Source organism: Sorex araneus, chromosome 1 (assembly GCF_027595985.1).
Source record: "Sorex araneus isolate mSorAra2 chromosome 1, mSorAra2.pri, whole genome shotgun sequence".
In the NCBI taxonomy this organism is placed as follows: Eukaryota; Metazoa; Chordata; class Mammalia; order Eulipotyphla; family Soricidae; genus Sorex; species Sorex araneus.
This window is the reverse complement of record NC_073302.1, coordinates 151,411,353-151,436,519: the sequence shown is the minus strand read 5'-3', so window position 1 is coordinate 151,436,519 and position 25,167 is coordinate 151,411,353. Positions and strand designations below refer to the sequence as shown.

At 37.3% G+C, this 25,167-nt stretch overlaps 1 protein-coding gene across 4 annotated transcripts in view; it reads right to left on the bottom strand.

The window, feature by feature from the left end:
* Positions 1–25,167, bottom strand: part of ARHGEF28 (Rho guanine nucleotide exchange factor 28) — a 362,811-nt gene that overhangs the window by 104,378 nt on the left and 233,266 nt on the right. For all 4 annotated transcript variants that reach the window (XR_008629316.1, XM_055132605.1, XM_055132609.1 and 1 more), the window contains 5 exons: positions 16,402–16,523; positions 12,362–12,615; positions 7,077–7,284; positions 3,696–3,807; positions 550–592 (listed from right to left, as the gene is read on the bottom strand). Coding sequence is in view for 3 of the 4 variants with exons in the window: in XM_055132605.1 (XP_054988580.1) it covers positions 550–592; positions 3,696–3,807; positions 7,077–7,284; positions 12,362–12,615; positions 16,402–16,523 (739 nt within the window). In the remaining variant the exon portion in view is untranslated. The remainder of the gene's footprint in view (positions 1–549; positions 593–3,695; positions 3,808–7,076; positions 7,285–12,361; positions 12,616–16,401; positions 16,524–25,167) is intronic.

The window sequence follows — 25,167 nt, the reverse complement described above, 5'->3', positions numbered from 1 at the left end:
ACCTCCCATAAGCCATTGCCTAGAGACACGTGACCCTAAATCCTCTTGTCATGTATTTAATGAGGGGGCCCTCACACTGTTCCCCTTGTACACTGGTCTGTCCACCAGAGGTGTTTGGCTTTGAAAATACACACATCCAAATACTCTGGTTCTAGTTCTGAGACCTGCTTATATATGGAGACAGAAAAAAAAGTCAGTGAGGTAGGAATAATATAGCACAGGGAGCAAAGGATTTAGGCAGGCTCAGTGCTTGGAGCCCTCTCACAAGCCACTGAAAGATTCAAAAATTATGTTCATGATGTACAATGGGACTGGAGAGATCTACAGCTCACTACCTTGGGACTCACTGATTTGCCCACAAAGCTGACCCAGGTTTGCTTCTGTAGCACTATGTATGGTCCCCCGAGCCTCACCAGGAGTGATTCCTGAGCACAGAGTCAGGAGTAAGCCCTGAGCACTGCAGGATGTGGCCCAGAAACAATAAAATAAAACAATGTACAAACATCTCCATAATAAATTAAGTGGTCCCTCAAGAAACAGTTAAAATACCTTTTTTCTCCTGGTGGCTCCGGTAAACTGTAAGCTCTTTGCTCTACAAGACACATAAAAATAAAATTAAAATTAAGACAGACACACTAGCAATCATCAGTTAGTCTAAAATGCACGCATGAACCACATTTTATCACTGTGCACATACCAATTAGAAAATAATGATAAAACATGTTATTTTGACTAAGGAGAAGATTGCTCTGGGAATCTATATTATCATTTCCCCAAGTTTGGAGAGAATGAAGAGGAGGCTAAAACATGGAAACATTTACTACTTTAGGAACCAAGTTAGCATCAGCAAGGGGCAGCAAACACTTTGTAGAAGTGCAGAAAATTAGCTCTACATTTTTTGGTTATTTCTCACCAGAGCTTTATTCTTTATTCCTAACACTAATTCCCCAACATACAGAACCAATAAGTATTTTAGCTGCTTGTTTGCAAAGCTCAATAGAGACAGCCAGCTTAAGGAAGAGCTCATCTTGGCTGTAGAGTCTTTATACTCTACCCTGCAGCCAGGTAAGAGATGTGCTGGTGGCTTAGGAGGAGGGAAAATCACTTATTGGGGCATCAGAGAAGAATGCTCATGCAAGCAGCTTAGCATCTTGTTTCTGGAGCTGGAGTACTTACTACGGGGATGGAGCAGGGACACTGATTTAGACAGTGAGAGAGACTGAAGGAGGGAACGGCCACTGTGGAACGCACCATCTACAGAGCAGGGAAAATCCTTTACCATTACAGTCCAGAAAAGTTACAGAGACAGCATTAGGTGGCAAAGGGAGATGAGCCAGATCAACACAAAAAGGAACGCTAATAATTGCACGTTCCTGGAAAAGATGAGTTCCAATGCTGACCCTCATGCTATCATGTAGGTAATAGAAAATCTACTTTGAAGAATTTGAAGCCTTGATTCTAGTGACATTATAAAATGTTAACAAAACTAAATTGTGGGCAGATATCACTCTCTTTATTGCACATCTATGCAGGTACCAAGGGACTAGATCACATCTCCAAAATAAGCTATTAAAATAGTAGACCCAGGGGATGGCGAGATTGTACAGTGGGTAGGGTGCTTGCCTCGCACACACCTGACCCGGGTTCCATCCCCAGTATCCCATATGGTCCCTGGTGCACTGACAGTAGTAATTTCTGAGTGCAGAGCCAGGAGTAACCTCTGAGCATCATTAGGTATGATCCCAAAACCAAAATAAAATGTGATAGAATCAGACTCAAGGAAGGACAAAGACTAATAGGACGCCGTCTGTGAGTGCTAAACAACTTTAAGGACCTCACACCACTCAAATTTCTAAGTATAAAACACTCTTGTCCATCACAATGAGGTTCTAAGTATCATCTTAATATTGGCAATGTTCTTTACCATCTAAACTCGTAAATTACCAAAGAGAATATAGGACTGGATATCCTTTTATGCATATAAGTCTGAAATAATAAAGTTCACACTTTTGTACTCTTGGCTCAATAGGGGGAATATGCATGGAAATGGTAACCGCTCTTTGCAAGTGACATGGATTAAGAGACGATCTCAAATAAAAATAAACAGGATTATTCTAGCTTTGAATGGATAGTATAGCTCCTATGTAGGAGTTCTGTGCTGGCACAAAAGGGGTCTCTATTCTGCTTAAACAGATAATAATTTCAGGACTATTCTAAAGTTATTAAAGAGGATTTATAACAACCCAAATGTCAATATATCTCTGAGTAAGCTAATAATGAAGATCTATCTTTCCAGTCAAACTTCCTATCTGTCCTTTAATCTCACAAACACAGTTAAATTAATCCTTAAGAGTAAACTAATTCTTAATAACTCTATAGTTTTGACTGACTTAAATGTTTTTAGGAATGAAACAATTCTCTACTTTAAAAATCAGAAATACTATGGCTATAAAGACAAAACCACCATTTTCATACTACACAGAAGATTCCATTGTGTTTTCCAAATTGTTAGAGTATAAAGTTAATTTATATAGTAAATTTAATGTCACTTTAAGGTTAAGCTTAACATTCAAAGGAATCTGGGTAAATTCAATCCACTTTTTTTTTCTGTTATCTCAAGGCAACTGAATCCAGGCTTCTCTATATCCTCATTCTAAATATTAAAACTGACATTTACAATCAGTCTTGCTATCTCCTCTTCCAATAAGAATTTCAGAAGAGGGCAGGAGTGGGGCTAAATCATGCATAATAGCATTTGTTTTTAGTTGATCTCATCTACTATATTCATTCACCAAATATTTATCTCCTACAAATAAGTCATTATTTTAGGATGACAAGTCCACACTTTTGATATTGTTCCACTCAACACATGCACAAAAAGCAAAACACTAACACATTAAATATTAAGAAAAAAAGGAAAAAAGTCCCACATTAAACAATGTAAATTGGGAAGCTGAAACAATTTAAGCACTTCTCTTGCCTTCTAAATCATTTTAAAATTCTTAAGGAAAATAGACCAAAAAAGCACCAACTAATACATTTTACAAAGATTTATCAGAATATTATTACATAGCATGACAACTTTCAAATATGTTTTTCAATATCATTACTACATGATATGTTAAGCACAAGAAATATGAGATTATTTCATTTCAATACAAAGTTGAAAATAAGGTATTAGCTAATAGGGGTTAATAAGGTAACTCTGGTCACAATTGTTCTTTTTATGACTTGTACTCCTTGATACAGGTATTACTGTTATTTCAATTAAATCTTACCATCTAAAACTTGGACTAATTCCTTAAAGTGTCATAAAAATGTTCAAATGTATTTATTTATGTTTCAAACATTATGCTATTAAGATCTCTAAATAGTATTACAGAAAGAAAGAAAATCCATTTTTGCAATGCTTTTGTTCTGAGAAAACAGATTATGTCAGCAACTTACATAAAGGATAAAAGTAATTTTTAATTAACTAAAATCCACTAGGGCTCTCACAATAATGAACCTAGAATAAATTGAAGCTCATGTTATTTTTGAGGATCTTATCCAAAGAAAAAAGGAACAAAGAAAAATGTTACAATTTCATTAAAAGGAAAAACCTTGCCTGCAGTTTTTGTATATTCTATGGAACTTTAGCCACTGAAAATCTGTTCTGGAATAAAATGCTTTCAAGGTCATGTAATGAAATTTACCTTCACTGGAGCTGCACACCGTGAAATCACGCACCAAGCGAGATTTTCCTAGAGAGATTTTAGGCGACGAGCAGGAATAAGAACGTGAGCGGATTCCAGAAAGCAATGATTCCTAAAAAAGATCATAAGGGTTTTTTTTTTAGTAAAATAAAGATTCAAAAGAATATGACTACCTTTTGTTTTGTTTTGTTTTATTTTTTAATTTTTTAATTTTTTTAATCTTAAACTTTTACCTTTATTGGACATTTGAGCTTATCTTACATTTTTTAAAATAATTTATTTTTAATTAGTGAATCAACATGAGGGTACAGTTACAGATTTAGACATTTTTGTGCTCATGTTTCCCCCATACAAAGTTCGAGAACCCATCCCTTCACCAGTGCCCATTCTCTACCACCAGTAAACCCAGCATCTCTCCCACCCTCCCCAGTCCCGTCTCCCCCCACCCCACACTGCCACTATGGCAGGGTATTCCCTTTTGATCTCTCTCTCTGATTAGGTGTTGTGGTTTGCAATAAAGGTGTTGAGTGGCCATTGTGTTCAGTCTCTAGTCTACATTCGGCACATGTCACCCCTCCCCCGCATGACCTCAGACCACATTTTACTTGGTGTTCCCTTCTCTGAGTTGCCCAGAATGAGACCAGCCTCCAAGCCATGGAGACAATCTCCTGGTACTTATTTCTACTAATCTTGGGTGTTAGTCTTATAGTCTATTAGAATATGACTACCTTTGAAGACACTAAATCAGCCACAATAAAAAAAGATTTCAACCTGAAAATTCCTGATAGCAAATTTTTTGTATTTGCCTCACAAATGTCTTTTTATTGCTTTGGGAAACATCTTATTATATATACCTTTGGAGGGAATTATGACATTTTAACCAAACTGTTTAAAACTGAACATTTAAATCACACAGATATTTTCACTTCCTATTAATGCATAAGACCTATTTTTTTAAATGTGGGTTTTCACTTTTATAGTAGAATTGGTAAAAAGTCTATATAAACTGAGATCTCTCTATGCAATAATTATTCAAAGGCAGAGGCAGAGCCACTTACAATTATAAATTCTTTTACTTCTAAACACCTATTCAGGCTTCTAATGTTAGACTGTGAGTAAAAAATGTCCCCCACCATCTGTTATCACCCACTTTGGGAAACACTGATCTAGGACTTTTGGGAATGATGCTTGAATTTACTTCAATTTGAATCCTTGTGAATGATCTGCTATTTTTCTTCCTGTTACTCCAGTTGTGTTATATATATATATATATATATATATATATATATATATATATATATTTGGTTTTTGGGTCACACCCGGCGATGCACAGGGGTCACTTCTGGCTCTGCACTCAGGAATCACCCCTGGCGGTGCTCAGGGGACCATATGGGATGCTGGGATTCGAACCCGGGTCGGCCGCGTGCAAGGCAAACGCCCTACCCGCTGTGCTATCGCTCCAGCCCCGTGTTATATTTTTTATATTGGGCAACTTACGTGCATGTGCAGGAGAGTAATACCATTGAAAACCCGATTTTCTTGCATGTGCTATACAAATTAAATACTCAACAGGATGACATTAAAGTCGTTTTTGGCACCCAACTCCCATCCAATGAAGTGACCTGAGGATTAATCCCGCCCACCCATTTTTAAAATGCCATTTCAGATTAGGGCTAAAAGAAAGTACAAGCCTTCCACCACTCCTTCTCTGAAAGTACAAAGCTCCTATCATTTTGATTTGGTATGGCGGAGAAAAGCTTTTAAACAATGTCTATTTGGCGACTGGAGGAAAGCTCAAAATTTTTCCCAGTCAGAGTTTGTTCAGAGTATGCAAAACAGAACTCATGAGATCAAACCAAATTTGAATGTTCTACCTTGACAGCACAAGAGGAACCTATAAAGTAAAACATGTTACTGAAATTACGCCTTCCACAACTGTGTTTCACAAGCACCTTTGTGCTCCCTGAGAGAAAGCACACAATTTTTTGCAGGTTTCTAGATTTTGGTAAGGAGTTGCAAACAGAAGTCTGGCTCTGCTGCCCTGGCCTGAGTGCCTGCCCAGGAGAGAGCTCTGGACCTGTGTGTCACAGAAAGCACAGTTTATGAGGTCCTGCGCACCCCCCCCCCCCGACATGGAGCCGGCCATCCAGTGCCCTCACAAAAAACCCCGCACTTTAGTTATGTACATAACCACTTTTGAACAAATGGAGACTTGGAAATTATCCAAGCCCTCTGGCAAAATCTGCACGTTATAATTACAGAGACAAAACTAGATATGTTTTATAGGGCAGATTCCTCTTAAAAGTGAACAAAATGGAACTATTTCACTAAGGTTGAATTACTTTTTTGTTCTGAGGCAATGATGTTTTTCACAATTCCATTCTGAGTACAAAACTAATAAGCATCTACATTCACAACCACACCCAAATTTTATTATCCAGAAACATCATATGACTCTCAGATTTAAGAGATTGTGATGGCGGTAGCTGCCTCAGAGTTGAATGAAAGTGATTTGGCATCAGAGGCCTGGATTTCAAAGTTCTGACTAGTCCCTGGCATGGGAGACCTGAGCTAAACATCTGCTCACTCTAGTACCTTCTCTGCTCAGAAATTTGAAGTTCTATTTGTGTCATAGGCGAGTTACTATAGGTGTGTGTGTGTATACACATATATATTAGACATAAAGCTTATTTTGCACATTGTAGAGCATAATAATCAGAAGTTCATATAGACATCTGGGTACAGGGCATGATGTTTTACAGTAGCAAACTTTAAAAAGGAAACAAATGGCCAATAACAGAAACCAAACGAGGAAAAAAATTATGTCCAAACACCAAAGAGGTTTCTCTGCAAGACTGGAAGAGTTTAGTAGGGTTTTTTATAAAGCAATAAAACAAAATTGCCCTATAATGTAAAAATACCAATAAGAGAAAAACTGTCTCCCATGGGAAAACTGACAAAACTTAGGGCATTCCAGATTAGTTCATGCAGACAGGAATGTTCAAGAAACATGACCTGTGCCTTGGTAACACTATTTACCTCATCACTCGGGCCAAGTGAAACTTGATATGAACAAGTTTGATCCTTCAAACCCATTTAACGCACCCAGGTTTTCCCCTTTGCTTAAGACTCGATGGCAGAAATCAGTCTCGGAAATGCTAGACTCTTCCAAGTATAAGAGAGACTCTATGTATTGGGGGTGAAAAAAATGAAAGCATGAATATTAATTAAACAAACTAACTCAGACAGCTTATGGGGCTCAAAAGAAAAAAAAAGCTATCACGTGTGACTAAAACATGAGTTGATTTTCAAATTGAAATGGGTAGATGCAGATAACCATTTCGACACTGACAATAAGTCTAGCGAATAGCAGGAGACTACCTTGGACGGGAGATTACTTGATAAAGACAGTGATTCAGTCCTGGAGATATTAAAATCTGTTTCTGGGTTGGTCTCAAAAGAGTCCAAGTCATCGCCACTAGGAATTCCCATTCTGGATGAGCTCTGAGATACCGGAGTGTAGGAAGTGTGTGTCAGGTCCAAATGCCCTTCTCCCTCGCTGTCTGCATCCAGGGCGTCAAGGCTAGAACTGAAACACAAAGTCAGTGATCACAAAAATGAATCAAGTGCACAGCACTGGGGTCTAGTTCTCTGGATTCAACATTTCTCACGGGGGTTCGGCACACTGGGCCTTCCTTAACTTCTAATGACATTTATATTTAAGTCATTTATTTTGCCCTCTCCTTAGTTTCCCCTTTCAAGATAAAATTTTATGTCTCCCCAGATAATCATTTCTACCAGAGCCTCTTCAAGTACCTAGAGAAACAAAAGCTGATTTGGGGTCAGTAATGGCCTCAGCTATGTCCATTTTGTCATTTTAATTATTAACCAAATAGTTTCCATTCTAATAGAGATGCAGACAAAGCTGAGTCTCTGGGTTGTATGGGGAGCTGGGGAGAAATCTTGAAATTAGGTTCTCTCAAATAGGTTCTCTCTCTCTCCCTCTCTCTCTCACTCTCTCTCTCTCCCTCCCTCTCTCTCTCTCTCTCCCCATCCCCCTCCCTCTCTCCCTTCTTCTCTCATGCAGTCAGGAATGCTCAAGAAACATGATCTGTGCCTTGGTAATACTATTTATCTCATCACTTGGGCCAAGTGAAACTTGATGTGAACAAGTTTGATCATTCAAACCTACTGAATGCACCAAGGTTTTCCCCCTTTGCCTAAGGCTTGATGGAAGAAGTCAGTGTCGGAAATGTAAAATCTGTGGGGAGGAGGGGGTAGCATGAATACTAATTAAACTAATTAATTACTTAAAATCTGGTTCCTGAGTGGTCTCAAATCAGCCTAACTCATCCCCACTAGGAATTCCCATTCTGGACAATCTCTGAGGCACCAGAGTGTCTCAGAGCTACCAGCTCAGACTTGGTACCAAGGAAGGACCCAATGCATCAAATTGTCAGTTTCAGAGATTTTTTTTTAATTCTTAAAGTCAAGACAACCTTACTTTTATGGAATTCTCTAATTTGTCATTGTGTTTAAAAAACAATTTTTTATTATTAGGCAAGCCATTTCTAATATAATATAATATAAATCTAATATAACGTTTAAAAACATTAACACTTACACAATGCCAATTTAATAATTTTATGAATGGTTTTAAAGGCATTTCTACAAAGGTATCTGAAGTCTATCCCAGCAAAAGCTTTCTTTATCACAGAATGTTACTGAGAAACAACATATTTATTCTGTACACTATCTCCCATGCAAATTCTTTATTGTAGTACTGAACTCCTACTACTGTTATTTGTATTCTGCATAAAACATGGTGGATCTACAAAAAGTAAAAAAAAAAATATGACTCCCATGAGAAATTCACCACAGAAACAAAGAGTGATTCTGCTCCACTACTGCTTTCTTTCCTCTAACTTTGATAACCATAAAATCAAAAGGAAAGAATTTGACCTGCCACATTCCTGACTCATTCCTTAACATTTACATTTTAAACCACTCACACATGAAGGTCAACAGCTTTCACACCCAGGTCAACATCAGTGCACTTTTAAATGGATTTTTGGTTTGGTTGCTACAGACTTAAAATTTTATCAACAACAGATGAAGCCATATTGATTTTGAAATATAAAGAACTGGAAAGTACGATTTTGAATTCAGCCAGTTTGTTCTGTTTTTTTTTTAATTGGGCTATGAACTACTGAAGGTCAACTTAATAAATTATTGACTCTTGAAACCAAGGCCCTACTGTCTGTGTCTCGAATCCAAATACAGTCTTTAGTCCTTGAATTGTTTCTCAGACTCTCAATTGCTGGCAGTGAGAAAGGTGGTGTCTGGCATCACAGAGGTTCCTAATGTGGGGTTTCCTCCCCACCAGTTCCCCAAGCTAATTGACACCTCAGCTTGGCATTAGGAAGGAAAGACAATCTGGAAGTGGGTTATAGGTTTTAATGCAACCCTAAAATGTTTCCGATTTCATAAAATTATTTTGCATAAAAAGTGAAAGGTGTTATGAAGAAAATCTGTCTGGAGGTTAGGAATGTAGCTCAGTGTTAACAATTTATGCTTCTCATGAGTGAGTATCCCTCACACTGGCCCCTCCTCAAAATAAAAGAATATTCCTTTTAAATGCTGGTGCTTTGAACACTATAGTAATGTAATTACTGGTATTTTTAGGTGCTATTTAATTTCTTTAACTTATTGATCATCCCAAGGTTAAAAGTTGTGATTGGTGTCAAAATTTTGCATTTCATGTCTTTAAACTTGTGATCTCTGTACTAATGAAAATTAGCTGAGATGTTGTCTACATACAGTACATAAGCCTATCTGGTTATATGCAGCATTTCTGTATCACTGACTCCACTCTACAAATACCAGTCAACATTATTTTATTTTCATACTACAGTTTAAAATACATCTTTTCCTACCAACTCAAATTGGGTTACAACCTTTCTTTGTTAAGCCATTAACCTAAGATATTCAGCACAAAGACAATATTTTAGTAAGTGGTTAGGACTTCTTCCGTCCACTAAAGCATTTTTCAAAATCCCATTAGTGGGATATGAAATCGATTCAGTAGGTAATAATCAGAATTTTGTTTAAAAATTGTTTATAAGAGGCCAAAAGACAGTATAAAACTGGCATGAATCCAACCAGAATTCAAATCCTGGCACCACATAGTCCCACACATTGCTGGAGCATCCCCAAGAGCCCCCAGCAGCTTCTCATCCTTGGGTCCTTATGCTAAAACGACAGCCCAGTTGGACAAAAATCACTGGTATTTCCTGAGCATCACTTGGGAAGCCCAGATCTCCTGTGCATCACTTGGGACCGCCCATACCACCTCACACACACCAAATGAAAAAAAAAAGATAATATATACTAGGACATATCAGAATATGTTCCATGATATTTATTTTTTTAAATTACTTAAAAATTGTGTGTGGGGGGGTGGTATCATGATATGACATGCATTTCTTACTATAGACAGTGGCTGAAATAAAAGGTTTAAAACATTTAAGTTTTAGAGTGAAATGAGTATCTTGATTTTTTTTGTTGTGGTTTTTAATAAATGTTGCAATTTTCATTTTACACTGGTAACTTCTCAAAGCAGCTTTAAGTTTAAATAATGTAATGGTCATCAATTGTGCATCTATCTTATTTTCCTCCAGTATTGTTTCAAAGCCTAGAAAACTGAGGACATAAGTCCTAGTCAGCTTTGGCCTTATGCTAATTTCAGTTCTATTGGGGTTCTCAAAGTTCTTCTCGGAAGTCCAGTCTCCCTGTCTATAAATCACAAATGGGTACATTTCACTGTGAGTTCATTACACATTCTCACCACGATACCCCAAAATGGAGTATCCACTGCCTACAGTGAAGCCAAAATGGGACTTTCTGAGGATCACAAGTCCTTTACAATTCTACATTTTGAGGGAAAAGAAATCCATAGAAGATAAAGCTAGACTGGAGGTCCAGTCTGTTAAGTTTTGTCTTGAACATCTTCCTTTCCTGTATCCTCACCCACCCCAATCACTCAGATCTGTGATATTTTACAAAGGCTTCTAATTGCCTTTGTTCAGATTAGAGAGCTTTCCTTATATTCAAAAGAGGCAAAATTGTCTCTGAAGCAGTGCACTGTTTAAATATATTCCATGATCAGAAAGTCTAATTGAGATAACCCGGGAATGTTAGCGGGCAGAACAGACAGTCAGTTGTACATTTTCCTCCACTCTTCCTAATGGGACTCCTGTATAGAACACATTTACCTCTTCCTTTCTACAAGGTTAACAAATTTTAAGGATCCTACCAGAAAGTTCTATTTGGGTAGAACTGTATAAAATCTTCCCTTAACTGGCAGATTCTGATTCTAAGCAGGAATGTGGAGATCTAAAAATGTCAGTTCAATTTATAGTAATAACCACCAATATAAAATCACAACTTAAAAAATGCAAATATAGAACTAAATATTTTATTCCTTAATCCCTTTATTATATGTTTATTCATATGTCCAGTCATTTAAACACAAACTCACATATCGTGTGAAAATAAGCACATAAGCAGAGTTCTAGGGAATGGAGAAAATTAAACTTTTCACTAAGGAAATCAGAAAACAAAATCAATAAAATTAATAAAAACTAGCCCACCCCCTAGGGAAAAGAGACCATAAGATGCAGTGATAGACAGAAACAGATGCAAACACATAAATACTTGATTAACCAACCAGATACACAATCAATGATTACTGGCGTTTTTCATATAAAAGGAAATATATAAGGTAACTAAATTAGTGCACAGAAATAAAACCAACACTCATGAGTCTATTCAACCTGAAACTTGGACACTGGCCATACTATTGATACCTCTTTGTTCCTTTCTATTACTTTCTTTATAATTGCAACAAGTATCTTGAATTTGAAGATCTTTATCCTCTTAATTCTCTTGCTTCTCTTTATAGTGCAAACACATATGTGTGTGCTTTATAAGATTTTTACTTTTTTTAGTTTATTTTATTTTATTAAATTTTAATTTTAATAAAGAAATTATAAAGATAAAGATAAATAAATGTCACGAATATCTTTGGCTTTTGGTTCAAATTTTTTGTTTCTGAGATGCTTATTAAGCATGTACAGTCACAGTTTATTCATTTTCACAACTGAATAGTATTCCATCAGGTAACTACAGAATACTGAACAAATACTGCTATTTGTTCATTCATCATTTAGGTTTTTTTTCCCTTGCTACAAATACTCACATACATATCTCTTAGGACACAATTAGGACACAGAAGTAAAATTGCTGGGTCAAGAGAAATGCTTGTCTAACATCATAAAATCACTCCAAATTAATTCCAAAACTTATTACACAATTTCACTCCTATCAACCTAAGAAGAGATTCCATGTTTCCATTGAATGTGCTTTCATGAAAGCACATGGAATTGTTCAGCATTTTAATTTTTGTGTATCTAGGAAGTGTGAGGTGGCATTTTGTTATGTTTTTTTTCAAGTGCCTTATTTTCAAACCAAGAAATATAGGAACCTCAAGGGGGTACCATCGTGATACTGTTGGGAACAGCAAAAAATTAAGACAAGGATTTTCCAAATCCAGCCACAGGTTCTGGGATTTTCTACATTTTTCCTCTAAAATATTGTTAACTTACCTTCTTTTCTTGAGCTGACTTTGTTCTTTCTCAAACCCACGAACACCAAAAGAAAGGTTTGAGTTGGAGACACACGCGCTGGATGGCGAAGAGAAGGCAGGCTGGGTTCCAGCGTTCAAAGCCACGCCAGGGCGGGCCTCGGCAGGCAGGACGTGCTTACAGCTCTGCGGCTCCAGAGCAGAGCCCATGGATTCAGGGCAGGGGCTGCTCGTGAGTCCCTCTAAATTAATATAGTTAATATCCAAATCACCAACCTGGTGGTTGAAAGAAGAATATTTGCTGAGCATCAGCAGGAAAGACTGGCTTAGCGAAGAACAAACTCTTCCCCAACTTCAAAACCTTCCATCTTATTTCTCTCTTTTGCATTGTTTGTCCCTGTTTCAGCTTTGTTTTTTTGTTTTAAGTAAACAGAGTTCTCTCATTTGCTCACTTGGCGGCTACTCCAAGAACGGAAGAGGATCTACTCTGTTGTTTTTTTATTTTTTTAATAAGTTGTTCTTTATCACAAACCAGGGACTGATAATGCTTTTTCATATTTTGTAAACCACTGCCTAGAAATGAAGGGGGATATCTTAAAAACTTACTTAAGCAGAAAAACTAAATAGTAAGCACCTTCACTAAAAAGTAGTTTGTAGGAATCTGCCAGGTGTGGCCCAAAAACCAAAAGAAAAAAACAGTCATCTTTCTGAGAAGAAACTTGGAAGATCAAAGATAACATTGCCAGGAAGGGGACAAGCTCATGCCAAGTGCCTCCCAAACCACATATAACTTGAATCTAACCATGAGGAAATTTGTCAACCTAAATGGAAAAGACATCCCAGCAAATACAAAAATCAAACTCTACTCTTCATTTTTCAAAATAATCAATGTCATAAATAAAATAATAAAGACTCAGATGCTACCCTCCCCAGAATAAAGGATAATAAATACATGATTACTAAATGCAGTATTTGTCATTGGGTTTTCTTTTTTTACAAAGAACACTACTAGGACAATTAGTTAAACTTGAATAAGACCTATAGATGCTAAAAGCACTGTAACACAGTGCCTTTCAGATTTAGTAAGCATATGTCCATGTTTTCAGAATAAACCATGAAAGATTTAATAATAGAAAGTAACTATATTTCCAATTTCTATAAAAATTGTATTAAATATTTATGCACATAATTAAAGCATTTTCAATTGCAGACAAACACTCAGAATGATAAAGAGTAGTCTAATATTAACCTTTATGTAATTCTGATAAGGGGTTTATCTTTAAATGTCATATCCTAATAAACTATATTTTTCAAAGTGCTTTAAATGACAGTAATTATCATGGCAATTTCTCCATCAAGTAGATTGATAACTTTAAAAATAGAAAAGAGCATTGTGAATAAACTGGCAATCTCTCTAGGTTTCTGTGCCAGATGTTTTAAAAGAACTCAAAGGAAATCAGGAAAGAATTTTTTTCCAGAATTTTAAACATGCAGAATTTGAATGCTCATTTTGTTTTTATTGTTCAAATGGACAAACAAAGGCACAGGAAGAAGCTGTTCTGCATGTTAACAATATAATGAAAGTACATTGCACCAATCCAATAAACTTTGTGATGTGCCTCCAGGTTTTTACTTTTATTTCTGTGTTTATTACACAAATTCAGGAACCCTCTGCTATATTTCATTTATTCAGTGAGGTTGCTAGTCCATGTTCTCTTAAATTCATGCTTTGTGATGTTAAAATAATATTTTGTTCAATCAAAATATTCCCCAATATAAATGACATCCTAACCACATCTATGATTTTAAAATATATAAAGACATAGTCTTCCCCCACATAAACTGAGTCATGTACAAAGAAATGTTAAAAGTATTCACTGAAGTTCAGAACAAAGGAAAATAAGAATTCAAAAACTATTTCAATTAAAGTCCTAAGAAAATTTGGCAACAAAATAAAACCAGAATCAGAATGTGGCTAAAGCAACAAATCCAACTGCCCTGTTATCTTCAAAGAATGCTCCCAATTCTCACTTGTCTTATTCTAGATTTCTGTAATAAGAGCTGACATTCTGCTGCTAGATACCCCAAATAGTATATCAATTTTTATGTATTTGATGTCTATTCTAGTTTATAGATTTCCCGTCATTCTGATCTCATCTGTTCCACTTATACTTTCCAACTGTTGCAATGTGTTTTATAACAAAAGAAAAAGAAAAAAAAGCAATGAGAGTTCTCAAGTGTCAAAACTGAGTTTTAACTGAGAAAAAAATAAGTTCACATCACAAAAGTATGACAGCACAATCCCTGTATATTAAGAATAGGTAAAATACCTTATTGCTCAATGAAAATATACATGATGTGCCATATAGTACATTTGAAAGTAAATAAGGAAGAAATCACATGCTGCTAAAAATACTCTCAAATATTCATAAATTAAAATATGCAGGCATCTTCATAAGAAAATATATTTTATTTTTTAAGAAATAATAAAATTTAACAATGCCGGAGATGTGATCCCAGGGGCCGCACGCATGTGCGGCCTCTCCACAGCTGCACAAGCGTGAATCCAGACCCAGCAAAACCTCTTTCGGCGTGGGCAACTCCTCGCAGAATGTCTCCAGCCTGAGAACTAAGCCTCGGCCCCATGCCCGCCCAGGAGGGGAAAGGTATTTCTCTCTCTCGCCTCTTCCTCTCCGGGGATGAAGGGCGTGGTGGCCGCCATATTAAGACGACCACAGATTGGGTTTTCAAGCCTGCAATTACCTAATATCTGGAAGAAATCTCCCTGGACTTCTTGTTAAAGTACAGAAATTCAAAACCGCGCGACCTTATTTGTCTTCACAGTAGGTCTGAATCTAGTGGGGTACTCCTAACAACAATAGTGAGGTTCGAGTTGAAATATTGAATGTAACCAAAGTAAACAGAATGTAAAATGAAACTTATCAGTTACAAGGTAGGGGGTGGGGGGGCGGGATGGGAGGTGAACTGTGTGGGGTTTTTTTTTTTTTTTGGTGGTGGTATATGGGCACTGGTGAAGGGATGGTTGTTTCAGCATTGTATAACTGAGACCTAAGCCCGAAAGCATTGTAATCTTCCACACGGTGATTTAATAAAATAAAAAAAAAATTAACAATGCCAAAATGATAGTACAGAAAGTAGGATACTTTCCTCACAAATGGCCAACCAATTCAACCCCTAGCACTTCAAATGATCTCCCGTGCCTGCCAAGAGTGGTCCCTGAACACAGAGCCAGAAGCCTTGAGCACCACTGGGTGTGGGGCAAAAACAAACAAAAAATTAAAATTATAAAATACTGATTAAGAGTATAAAGTATAGAATAAATCCATCTACAGATACCCAAATCCAACCATCTGCCTTTCGAGCTATAAATAATAAATCTCCATCTAGAAATGGGTGGGGACTTTAAAAGGTTCCAGCTTCCCTGTAACATGACACCATTCAGTTTTTAATATTAAAGTTCTATAACCTAAGTACATGTAATAGGTGTGTTGTAAGGATTAACAAGTAATTTATGTGACAGCAGTATTTGAGGTTGAACATAAACTCTTGCTTATAATCCTTGGCTTGCTTTGAATACAAACATTACTTAATCTGTTCCTACAGACATTTGTTTGAGAAGTGTTAGCAAATAAATTGATATCCCAATGATCATTTTATATTTGGTTTTGGTTTTGGTTTTTTGGGGGCCACACACAGCAGTGCTCAGGGTTTAATTCTGACTCTCAGGGATTACTCATGGCTGAGTGTCTACCCTCTGTATTCTTTCTCCAGTCCCTCACTTCACATTTTGATCCCACTGAAAATATCACACTTCTCATTTGAAAGTGGCTCAATACACCTCCCCTCCTGTCTTCTTGGTAGAGTCGGATGGGGCATGTTCTGATTGAAGGACATAAGTAAAAGTCCCTGATAATGAGACTCCCCTACATCAGCACCTGAGTGATTCTGGCAGAAAATCAGAACAAAACATTACTGAGGTTCTCACCTGCTCAGATTCTGGAAAGAGAGAAGATTCCCCCTTCCCTGACACTCACACCTTACCTGATCTATGACCATACAGTTGGCATAGACTTCATCACCCCCGTTCAGCATGTCAGAAATCTGGCCCGCAGCAAGGAATGATGAGGGGTGCTTGGATTTTTTGAAGACCTCAAAGGAGCGATCTAATGGGGGGAAATGGAAGAAAAACAAAATGACCATTTATTTTATAGCCAAATTGATGGGATTGACACCTCACAGTGCAAGGGACCCTGGGGACACCACCAATAGACTGTGGGTCTGTAGCTTTTCAGCAGTGCTCAGGGGCATCTGAGGACACATTTTGCAGTGCTCTGGTGGGGATGGGGTAGCTAGGCACTTATGGGGTTCGAACTCTGGACTCTGTCTATACTACGCACTGCTCTAGTACTTGAGCTATTCCTGACCCAAGATCTAACTTCTAATCATAGACAAAAGAAACATCAAGGGGTTGAGGATGTAGATCAGAGGGTCAAGAGCATGTGCCTAGCACATTCAAGGACCCAAGTTTAATCCCCAAGTTTATGCAGGAGTCTTGAAGCACTACCAGGCATTGCCAGTTGGAACCTGAGTAACTTTGCTGGTTCGTCCCCAGCATCACTGGGCCCAAGCAGTACTTCCTCACCAAGAACGGCTCTAGGCTTCCTGAACACTGCTGGAGAGGCCCAGATAAAAATCAAGGTTGCCCTTTTTTAATGTTCACAATAGCCCAAATCTGGAAACAACTCAAGTGCCCTAAAACAGATGACTGGTCAAAAAAACTTTGGCACATCTACACAATGGAATACTATGCAGCTGTTAGGAGAAATGTAGTCATGAAATTTGCTTATAAATGGATAGACATAGAGAGTATCATGCTAAGTGAAATGAGTCCGAAAGAGAGGGATAGACATAGAAGGACTGCACTCATTTGTGGAGTATAAAATAACATAACATGAGGCTGACACCCAAGGACCGGAGATACAAGGGCCAGGAGGATTGCCCCATAGCTGGAAGACTGCTTCATGAGCGGAGGGGAGAAGGCAGATGGAATAGAGAAGGGATCACTAAGAAAATGATGGCTGGAGGAATCAGTCGGGATGGGAGATGCATGCCGAAAGTAGATAATGGACCAAGCATGATGACCTCTCAGTGTCTGTGTTGCAAGCTACAATGCCCAAAAGTTGAGAGACAGTATGGGGAATATTGTCTGCCATGGAGGCAGGGGGAGGGTGGGAAAGGGGGGGTATACCCTGGATACTGGTGGTGGGGAATATGCACTGGTGGAGGGATGGGTGTTTGATCATTGTGAGATTGTAACCCAAGCATGAAAGCTTGTGACTATCCCACAATGATTCAATAAAATTTAAAAAATTTTTTAAAAGCTGACACTATACTATTTTCACATATTAGGATCTACATGCAAGTATTTTCTATATCTGTAATTTCTTTGTTATCTAAAAATTTTTACAAAGAATGAGAACTTCTGCATAGAAAAATACGTGCTCGCTTCAAGCACTGTTTTCTTCAGTTGTGAGATATTTTTGTAAAACAAATAGGATTTTTATAGCAAAAATGGTGGAGTGGGTCAAAGACACTAGGACAATGGTGGAGGGAGGTGGGTCCCTGGATGGAGGGTGTGATGTTGAAATATGTTGTGTATGAAACTCTATTAACAGTTTGTAAACCACAGAGCCCAAAATAAAAAATAAATAAGTAATAAAAACAAAGAAAAGCAAAGATAAACAAATGGAATTTCATCAAATCTAAAAGCTTCTACACTACAAAAGAAACTACCATTAACAAAAAGATATGGGAGAAATTATTCCTGTCTCATATATCTGACAAAGGACTAATATTCGAGATAAATAATTAGCCAAACTCAACAACAAAAACCACACAATATCATCTGGGAGAGTAGCTGAACAAATCATTCTTCCAGCTAGTCAACAAACACATTAGGAAATTCTGAGCATCACTTATTATCAGAAAAGGACAAGGCAAAACAATGAGATGCCATTCACATATGTAAGAATAACAATATTTTAAAAACTGGAAATAGCAACAATAGCAGGTGTATGGAGAAAAAGGAGTCCTTCATTCACTATTAATGCTAATGTAAATTGGTTCAGCCTCTATGGAAAACAGTATAGAAAGTACTCAAAAAATTAAAATAGAACAACCATATAATCCTACAATTTCACTCCAAGTTATCTATACCAATAATATATGAAGACTAATTTATTTATATGCAAACACCTGTGTTCACTGCTGTATTCTTTATATAAAACAAGATATGGAAACAACCCAAGTGCATAAAAGCAAATAAGCAGATATTGAAGATGTTATATATAGATAGACATATATAAAAAAAGTAGATACATATAGATATATAAAACCAAAATGGAATATAATACAATGCAGTGATAATATGGAGGAGTTCCTGCTAAGTGAAATAAGTCATAAAGAGAAAGACAAATACTGGATAATCTCAATCCTGGGTTATATATATTTTTTAAGTATATATATATATATATATATATATTAAAGCAAAGGAACAGACAGCGTACAGTCAATGTAAACCCTTAGACTCTGACACAGAACTAAGGTTACAGGGAGAGAGCACAGGGAGGGAGTGCTGAAAAGATCCAATAGATTATGGTGGAAGGACATGGCAGAAGGGCATGGTAGTAGGGATGCTATGTACTCAAGCAAACCGATGTTACTTCAGTACAATTTTTTTAATCAATTAGTTAGGTATTTTGGGTGTTTTTCTGTAGGATTTTTTTGTTGCTGTTGGAGCTCTTTTGCTTTTTTGCTTGTTTGGGAGCCACACCTGGCAATACTCAGGGCTTACTCCCGGTGGTGCAGGGGACAAAATGAGGTGTCTGGTTTGAACCTGAGTCAGCCGTGTGCAAGGCAAGCATCCTACCTGCTCTACTATCTCTCCTGCCCCCAAAACCAATTTTTAGTAGAGGCCACATTTAACAGTGCTGGGGGTGGTATCTGGAGCCACTACCAATACACTCAGCTCAAAGGTAGACAGCGAATATTCTTTTTTTGTTTTTAATTTTATTGAATCACCATGAGATACTTACAAGTTTTCATGCTTGGGTTACAATCTCACAATGATCAAACACCCATCCCTCCACCAGTGCATATTCCCCACCACCAGTATCCAGGGTATACCCCCCCCTTTCCCACCCTCCCCCTGCCTCCATGGCAGACAATATTCCCCATACTGTCTCTCAACTTTTGGGCATTGTAGCTTGCAACACAGACACTGAGAGGTCATCATGCTTGGTCCATTATCTACTTTCGGCATGCATCTCCCATCCCGACTGATTCCTCCAGCCATCATTTTCTTAGTGATCCCTTCTCTATTCCATCTGCCTTCTCCCCTCCGCTCATGTAGCAGTCTTCAAGCTATGGGGCAATCCTCCTGGCCCTTGTATCTATGGTCCTTGGGTGTCAGCCTCATGTTATGTTATTTTATACTCCACAAATGAGTGCAGTCCTTCTATGTCTATCCCTCTCTTTCGGACTCATTTCACTTAGCATGATACTCTCTATGTCTATCCATTTATAAGCAAATTTCATGACTACATTTCTCCTAACAGCTACATAGTATTCCATTGTGTAGATGTACCAAAGTTTTTATGACCAGTCATCTGTTTTAGGGCACTTGAGTTGTTTCCAGATTTGGGCTGTTGTGAATAGTGGACAGCAAATATTGTTTCTGAGGCTCAAGCCAGCAGCTGTGCAGTACCTGGGCCACCAGAGCCACACCCAGCAATGCTGAGTGCAGATTTGGAAACTGAGCTCAGGCCTTGTGTATGCTAGCGCATGCTCTGCCACTCTACATAGCCCCACACACCTACGTTTTCAGTCTTCAGTTTCTAACAACCTAAAATTCACTTCATGTTTATTGAGAAGTTGGAAGCATCAATGACCCTTTATTAAAAACCCAAAATAGTGCAAGTTTACACAATAAGCATTATCTCATACAAAGAAAGTGTTAGTTTATTTAAATGACAGAAATGTGCTTATATGCACATCCTCGGCTTTGTTTCAAATAGATGAGGTTGTTCAAACATAAGTCCCTAAAAGCTGAGATAGTACTGTGTGGACAAGAAGTACAACAAAACATATAAAATGAAGACAACAAAACATACAAGTGAGAATGCCTCATTTTTCCTGTGACTCTGGCTAAATTACTTAATCTTCAGATATATTTACAGAGTTTTTTCATGTATGAAATAGATGATTACTATGTTTTCCTCATTGTGTGGTTGAAGAGTAAATGAATTCAGAAATGCAAAGGACTTAATACATATCTAGCACTTAATAAGTGCTCAATAAATATTGACTATTGCTAGACCAACTGTTAATATTTATTGGGTACTTATTAAGTGCTGCTGGACCAATGGTTGGAGTGATAGCAGAGCAGGTAGGGTATTTGCCTTGCACGCCGTCACCCCAGATTTGATTCCTCCACCCCTCTCGGAGAGCCCAGCAAGCTACCGAGAGTATCTCACCCGCACAGCAGAGCCTGGCAAGCTACCCGTAGCATATTCCACATGCCAAAAACAGTAACAACAAGTCTTACAATGGAGACGTTACTGGTGCCTGCTCGAGCAAATCGATGAGCAATGGGATAACAGTGATAACAGTGAGGGACCAACATCCCATTATTGTTAGCAAGGTGAGGAACAAGATTATGGATAGTAATCACAATGTGCTAAACTTACACATAATTAATTACCACTATCTATAAATGGTATTAAAGGAGGGATTCAATGTTATATGAACAACAAATGTCACTCCTACTGACATTTGAACAAGGTGACATGAGTGAGTAGAGGAGGGATAGTGTTTTCTCTTTTTCATCAGAAATGTCCCACTGTCTTTCTTATTTATGAATCATATCATAAAGTACATAGAAATCCATGGGAGAGAATCAGAAATGAAATAAATATTATTAATGGTTAATCTTATGTATCAGGAATAAAAAATTCTGTTCTTCCTTAGAAAATCCTCAATGACATTATACAAGTTACAACGATATGATTGTAGGAGCTATGTAACCAGGGCTTCAAATTCTATACATAACACTTCCTCATCCCAAATTTCAAAGTGAGGGTAAATTCCTAATATATTAACAATATACATGGAAAACAGCTTTTTTAAACTATAGCTTCTTTAATCATTTAAAGAACAATAATATAAAACCTATAAATACTGCATAAGCATAACTGAGAATCAATTACTATATTTTCTCATTCTGTCATTGTACAGAATGTTTGGGAAACAATCACAAATAACTCAACATGGCCCTCTGAAGGGTAATTAATCCAGTTTAACTGTTCTGCAAATGTCAGCTTAACAGACTGAAACACTTTGCATTTCTGTCATCACTCTTGGGAAGCTCTTCAGTGCCCTGACTTAACCACTCCCATCACTACCCAGCTATAACTTCCTCAATGAGGAGTCTAGAAACTGGCTCTATATCTGAGAGAATAACTGCAAGGAATTGGTAGGCTTACTTTGTAAAATAGAAACAAATGAATTATTGTCCCAAACTGCCTGATGCCAGCAAATATGTTTATCAGTTGCCCAACAATCATCCAAGAGAAAAAGTTCTGTGTGCTCAATGCTGATCCTCAGTCTTCAGCGATAAGCAGGACCAGGAATGACTTCTGCTTTCATGCACATAACTTTATCTGTGTGCATATTTACTTATGTAAAAATATCAATTTTTCTCCCCCACACACAAAAATCTAACTGACCCTAGGTGACAGATCAGAAACACTGAGATAATACCCAAGTTAAAACAAATAATATGCAGAGGTTTCTTTGGGTCTAATTTGTTTTCTTTGTAGATTAATTTGATCCATTTTTTAGACTATGATGTGATTAATTTCAAAGATATATTCATAATCTCTTACCTGCAATTCTTAAATCCAGAAAGTTCTGAAAATCAAAATTTTTTCTTAAGTTCGGCTCAAAACATATGTGGTGGAAAGACCTCACCTGACCTCACAGAGAACTGTGTATATTCTCTATTTTACTGGGTAAAAATACAAGTGCTCAAAATTTTTGCTAAATAATCTTGTGCTTATAGGTGCATTTCTTCAGTGTCTTTTACAGGAGCAGTATTTAAAATAAGCAATGTGACCAACAAACCCTGAAAATTCTGAATCCAAAACAAATTTAGTCTCAAGGGTATCAAAGAAGTTGTGGACCGATACAAAATTAATAACAGCAAATTATTAAGTCACTATCTCCCAAGAGTTTATCACTCCTCTATCAGATTCACAGTTCTTATTTTTCTGTTTGTTTAGGACTGCAGGCTGCAGTGATAGCGCAGCGGGTAAGGCGTTTGCCTTGCATGCAGCCGACCCGGGTTTGATTCCTCTGTCCCTCTCAGAGAGCCCGGCAAGCTACCGAGAGTAACTATTCCAGAGGGGAGCAGGGGACCACATGTGGTGCCAGAAATTGAACATGGTTCTGCCATGAGCAAGGCAAGTGCCTTACTGGCTGTACTACTGCTTTAACTCCATAGATTCAGCATTTAATATAGCCATAGCTCTAATATATTCTCTAGTATTTGTCACTGAATTGACTCATCTTTTTTACAAATTAAGTTACTTTGCCAAGAAATCCTCCCCACCCCACTGAAATAGAAGGCCTGTATTCTGTCAAAAGCAGAAGAGAACTAAATAAACTGAAAAAAGAAACATAAAATTATGTACTGACTCAATACAACTGCCTAATGAAGCTAGAGTCTATGTTCCCTGTTCTCTGCGTCATAATGGAAAGTCTGAGGATATGCATGCAAGATACAAGACTGCCAAACAGACTTTCTCCTTGAATCACTCAGAGTCATCTAGAATTACATTGGGATGCAATCTCCAAGATCAATAGCCTTTACCCCTCCTCACATCACCTTACACTTTGGAAGACTTGTCTAAGACTTCATAATCCTCCATTTAGGCAATGACTTCACTGAGACAGGAAGTCTTCTTGAAGAAGACATCACTATACAGAAATATATAGCAGCAAGAAAGCAAAGCTTTTCTTCTCTCTACATCAGTCACCATTACCTTCCATGGAGATATGCTGGATAACTCACTGCAACTATTTATAAAATTGATGCCAGGTCTCCTCTTCATATAACTCCTTGAAGCATTCCTACTCTCTCCTGGCCAAGAACACCAGAAACTAATGGAATCTAGAAATCAGTAGATACTGAGAAAACACAAGATGACACAGACTTACAAGATCCTTACTCATTGAGTAACATCAATGCTAATCACTGCAAGTAATGGGTTCAAACTAGGATATTTGTAACTGTGGGGGGAAAGTGAAATTCAAAATAAAATGAGCTTTCAAATAAACATTAGCTTCATTTATTACAATGCTTAAATTAATGTTTCAACCTAAAGAGATAGCTATAATGGTTCCTTTTCTGAAAAACTAATCTTTTCAAGATTTTGAAAATATGCTTTTATTGCTTCCATATGTAAGCAGTTTTACAAATGAGGTGATAAATGATTGCCAAAAATTGTCTTTCAGATCCTTTTTCAATGAGCATATAGGAAAAAAATTGCAAAAAATAAAAATTCTTTTTTTTTCAGTAAGTAGTACTTTATTGGTTCATTTGTATTATGTTGAAATCATATATAAAATTTCACTATATTGACAAATGTCCTGAAATGCTTAGACACTTTGAACAATTAAAGGTCTACTGAGCTGTATTTCAGGAACAAGTCAGCTACACCATTATTTTATATGTATTTTCCCATCTGGAACTCAGACTAAAGCATTAGGCCCTATCTAGATAGGGAGAACACATTATTATTGTTATTTTTCCAATAATATTTCAATATAGATGAAGTTCACTCATGTTAAATACTCTGTGCTAGCAGAGAAATTATGATCAATGTCAGAACTATAAAAAAGCTCTTAAAGCATTTGCTAGGATGTGGTACTATCAAAAAAACACAAACTCCTGTTCTTGAATTAATGCTGTTTTGTAAGGAGATTTTCTTAGAAATTAAAACCTTTAGTTCTGTCAATAGTATTTTAAATAATTGACATTTCAGAGACAGTATAAAAGTAACCAAAACTCAACTCCCATCCAGATGGCCACAATTCTCAAACCAGTGAAGAGCAATACACTATAATAGTTAAAAGCATGGACATTAGGCTGTCTGGGTCAAGGTCATACTCACTCCACTGTCAATTAACTGTATGACCTTGGGCAAGTTACTTAAATTCCCTCTACTTCCTGATCTGAAAAATATGACTAACAATAAAAATATATATATTACAAGCTTGTTGTGAGTATTAAATTATTTAAAAATTTTAAGTCGGGGCTGGAGAGATAGCACAGCGAGTAGGGCATTTGCCTTGCACTCGGTCAACCCGGGTTCGATTCCCAGCATCCCATATGGTCACCCGAGCACCGCCAAGAGTAATTCCTGAGTTCATGAGCCAGGAGTAACCCCTGTGCATCGCTGGGTGTGACCCAATAAATAAATTAATTAATTAAAATAAATTTTAAGTCATTCGAATGTTATCTGGCACTAAGATATGCAAGTGCTTACTATTACTATATAAGGAAATGACTTTCATAGCTATGGTATTCTTAAAATAAAAATAGAGTTAGCCAGAGATATAACACTGGAGTTGCAGTGCAGGTTGGAGTGTAGGTTTTGCCTGTAGGAGTGGCACTCCTGAGTGCCAAGCACAACTGGGAGTGACCCACAAGACCCAAACACTGAACTAGAAGAGCCCAATACACAC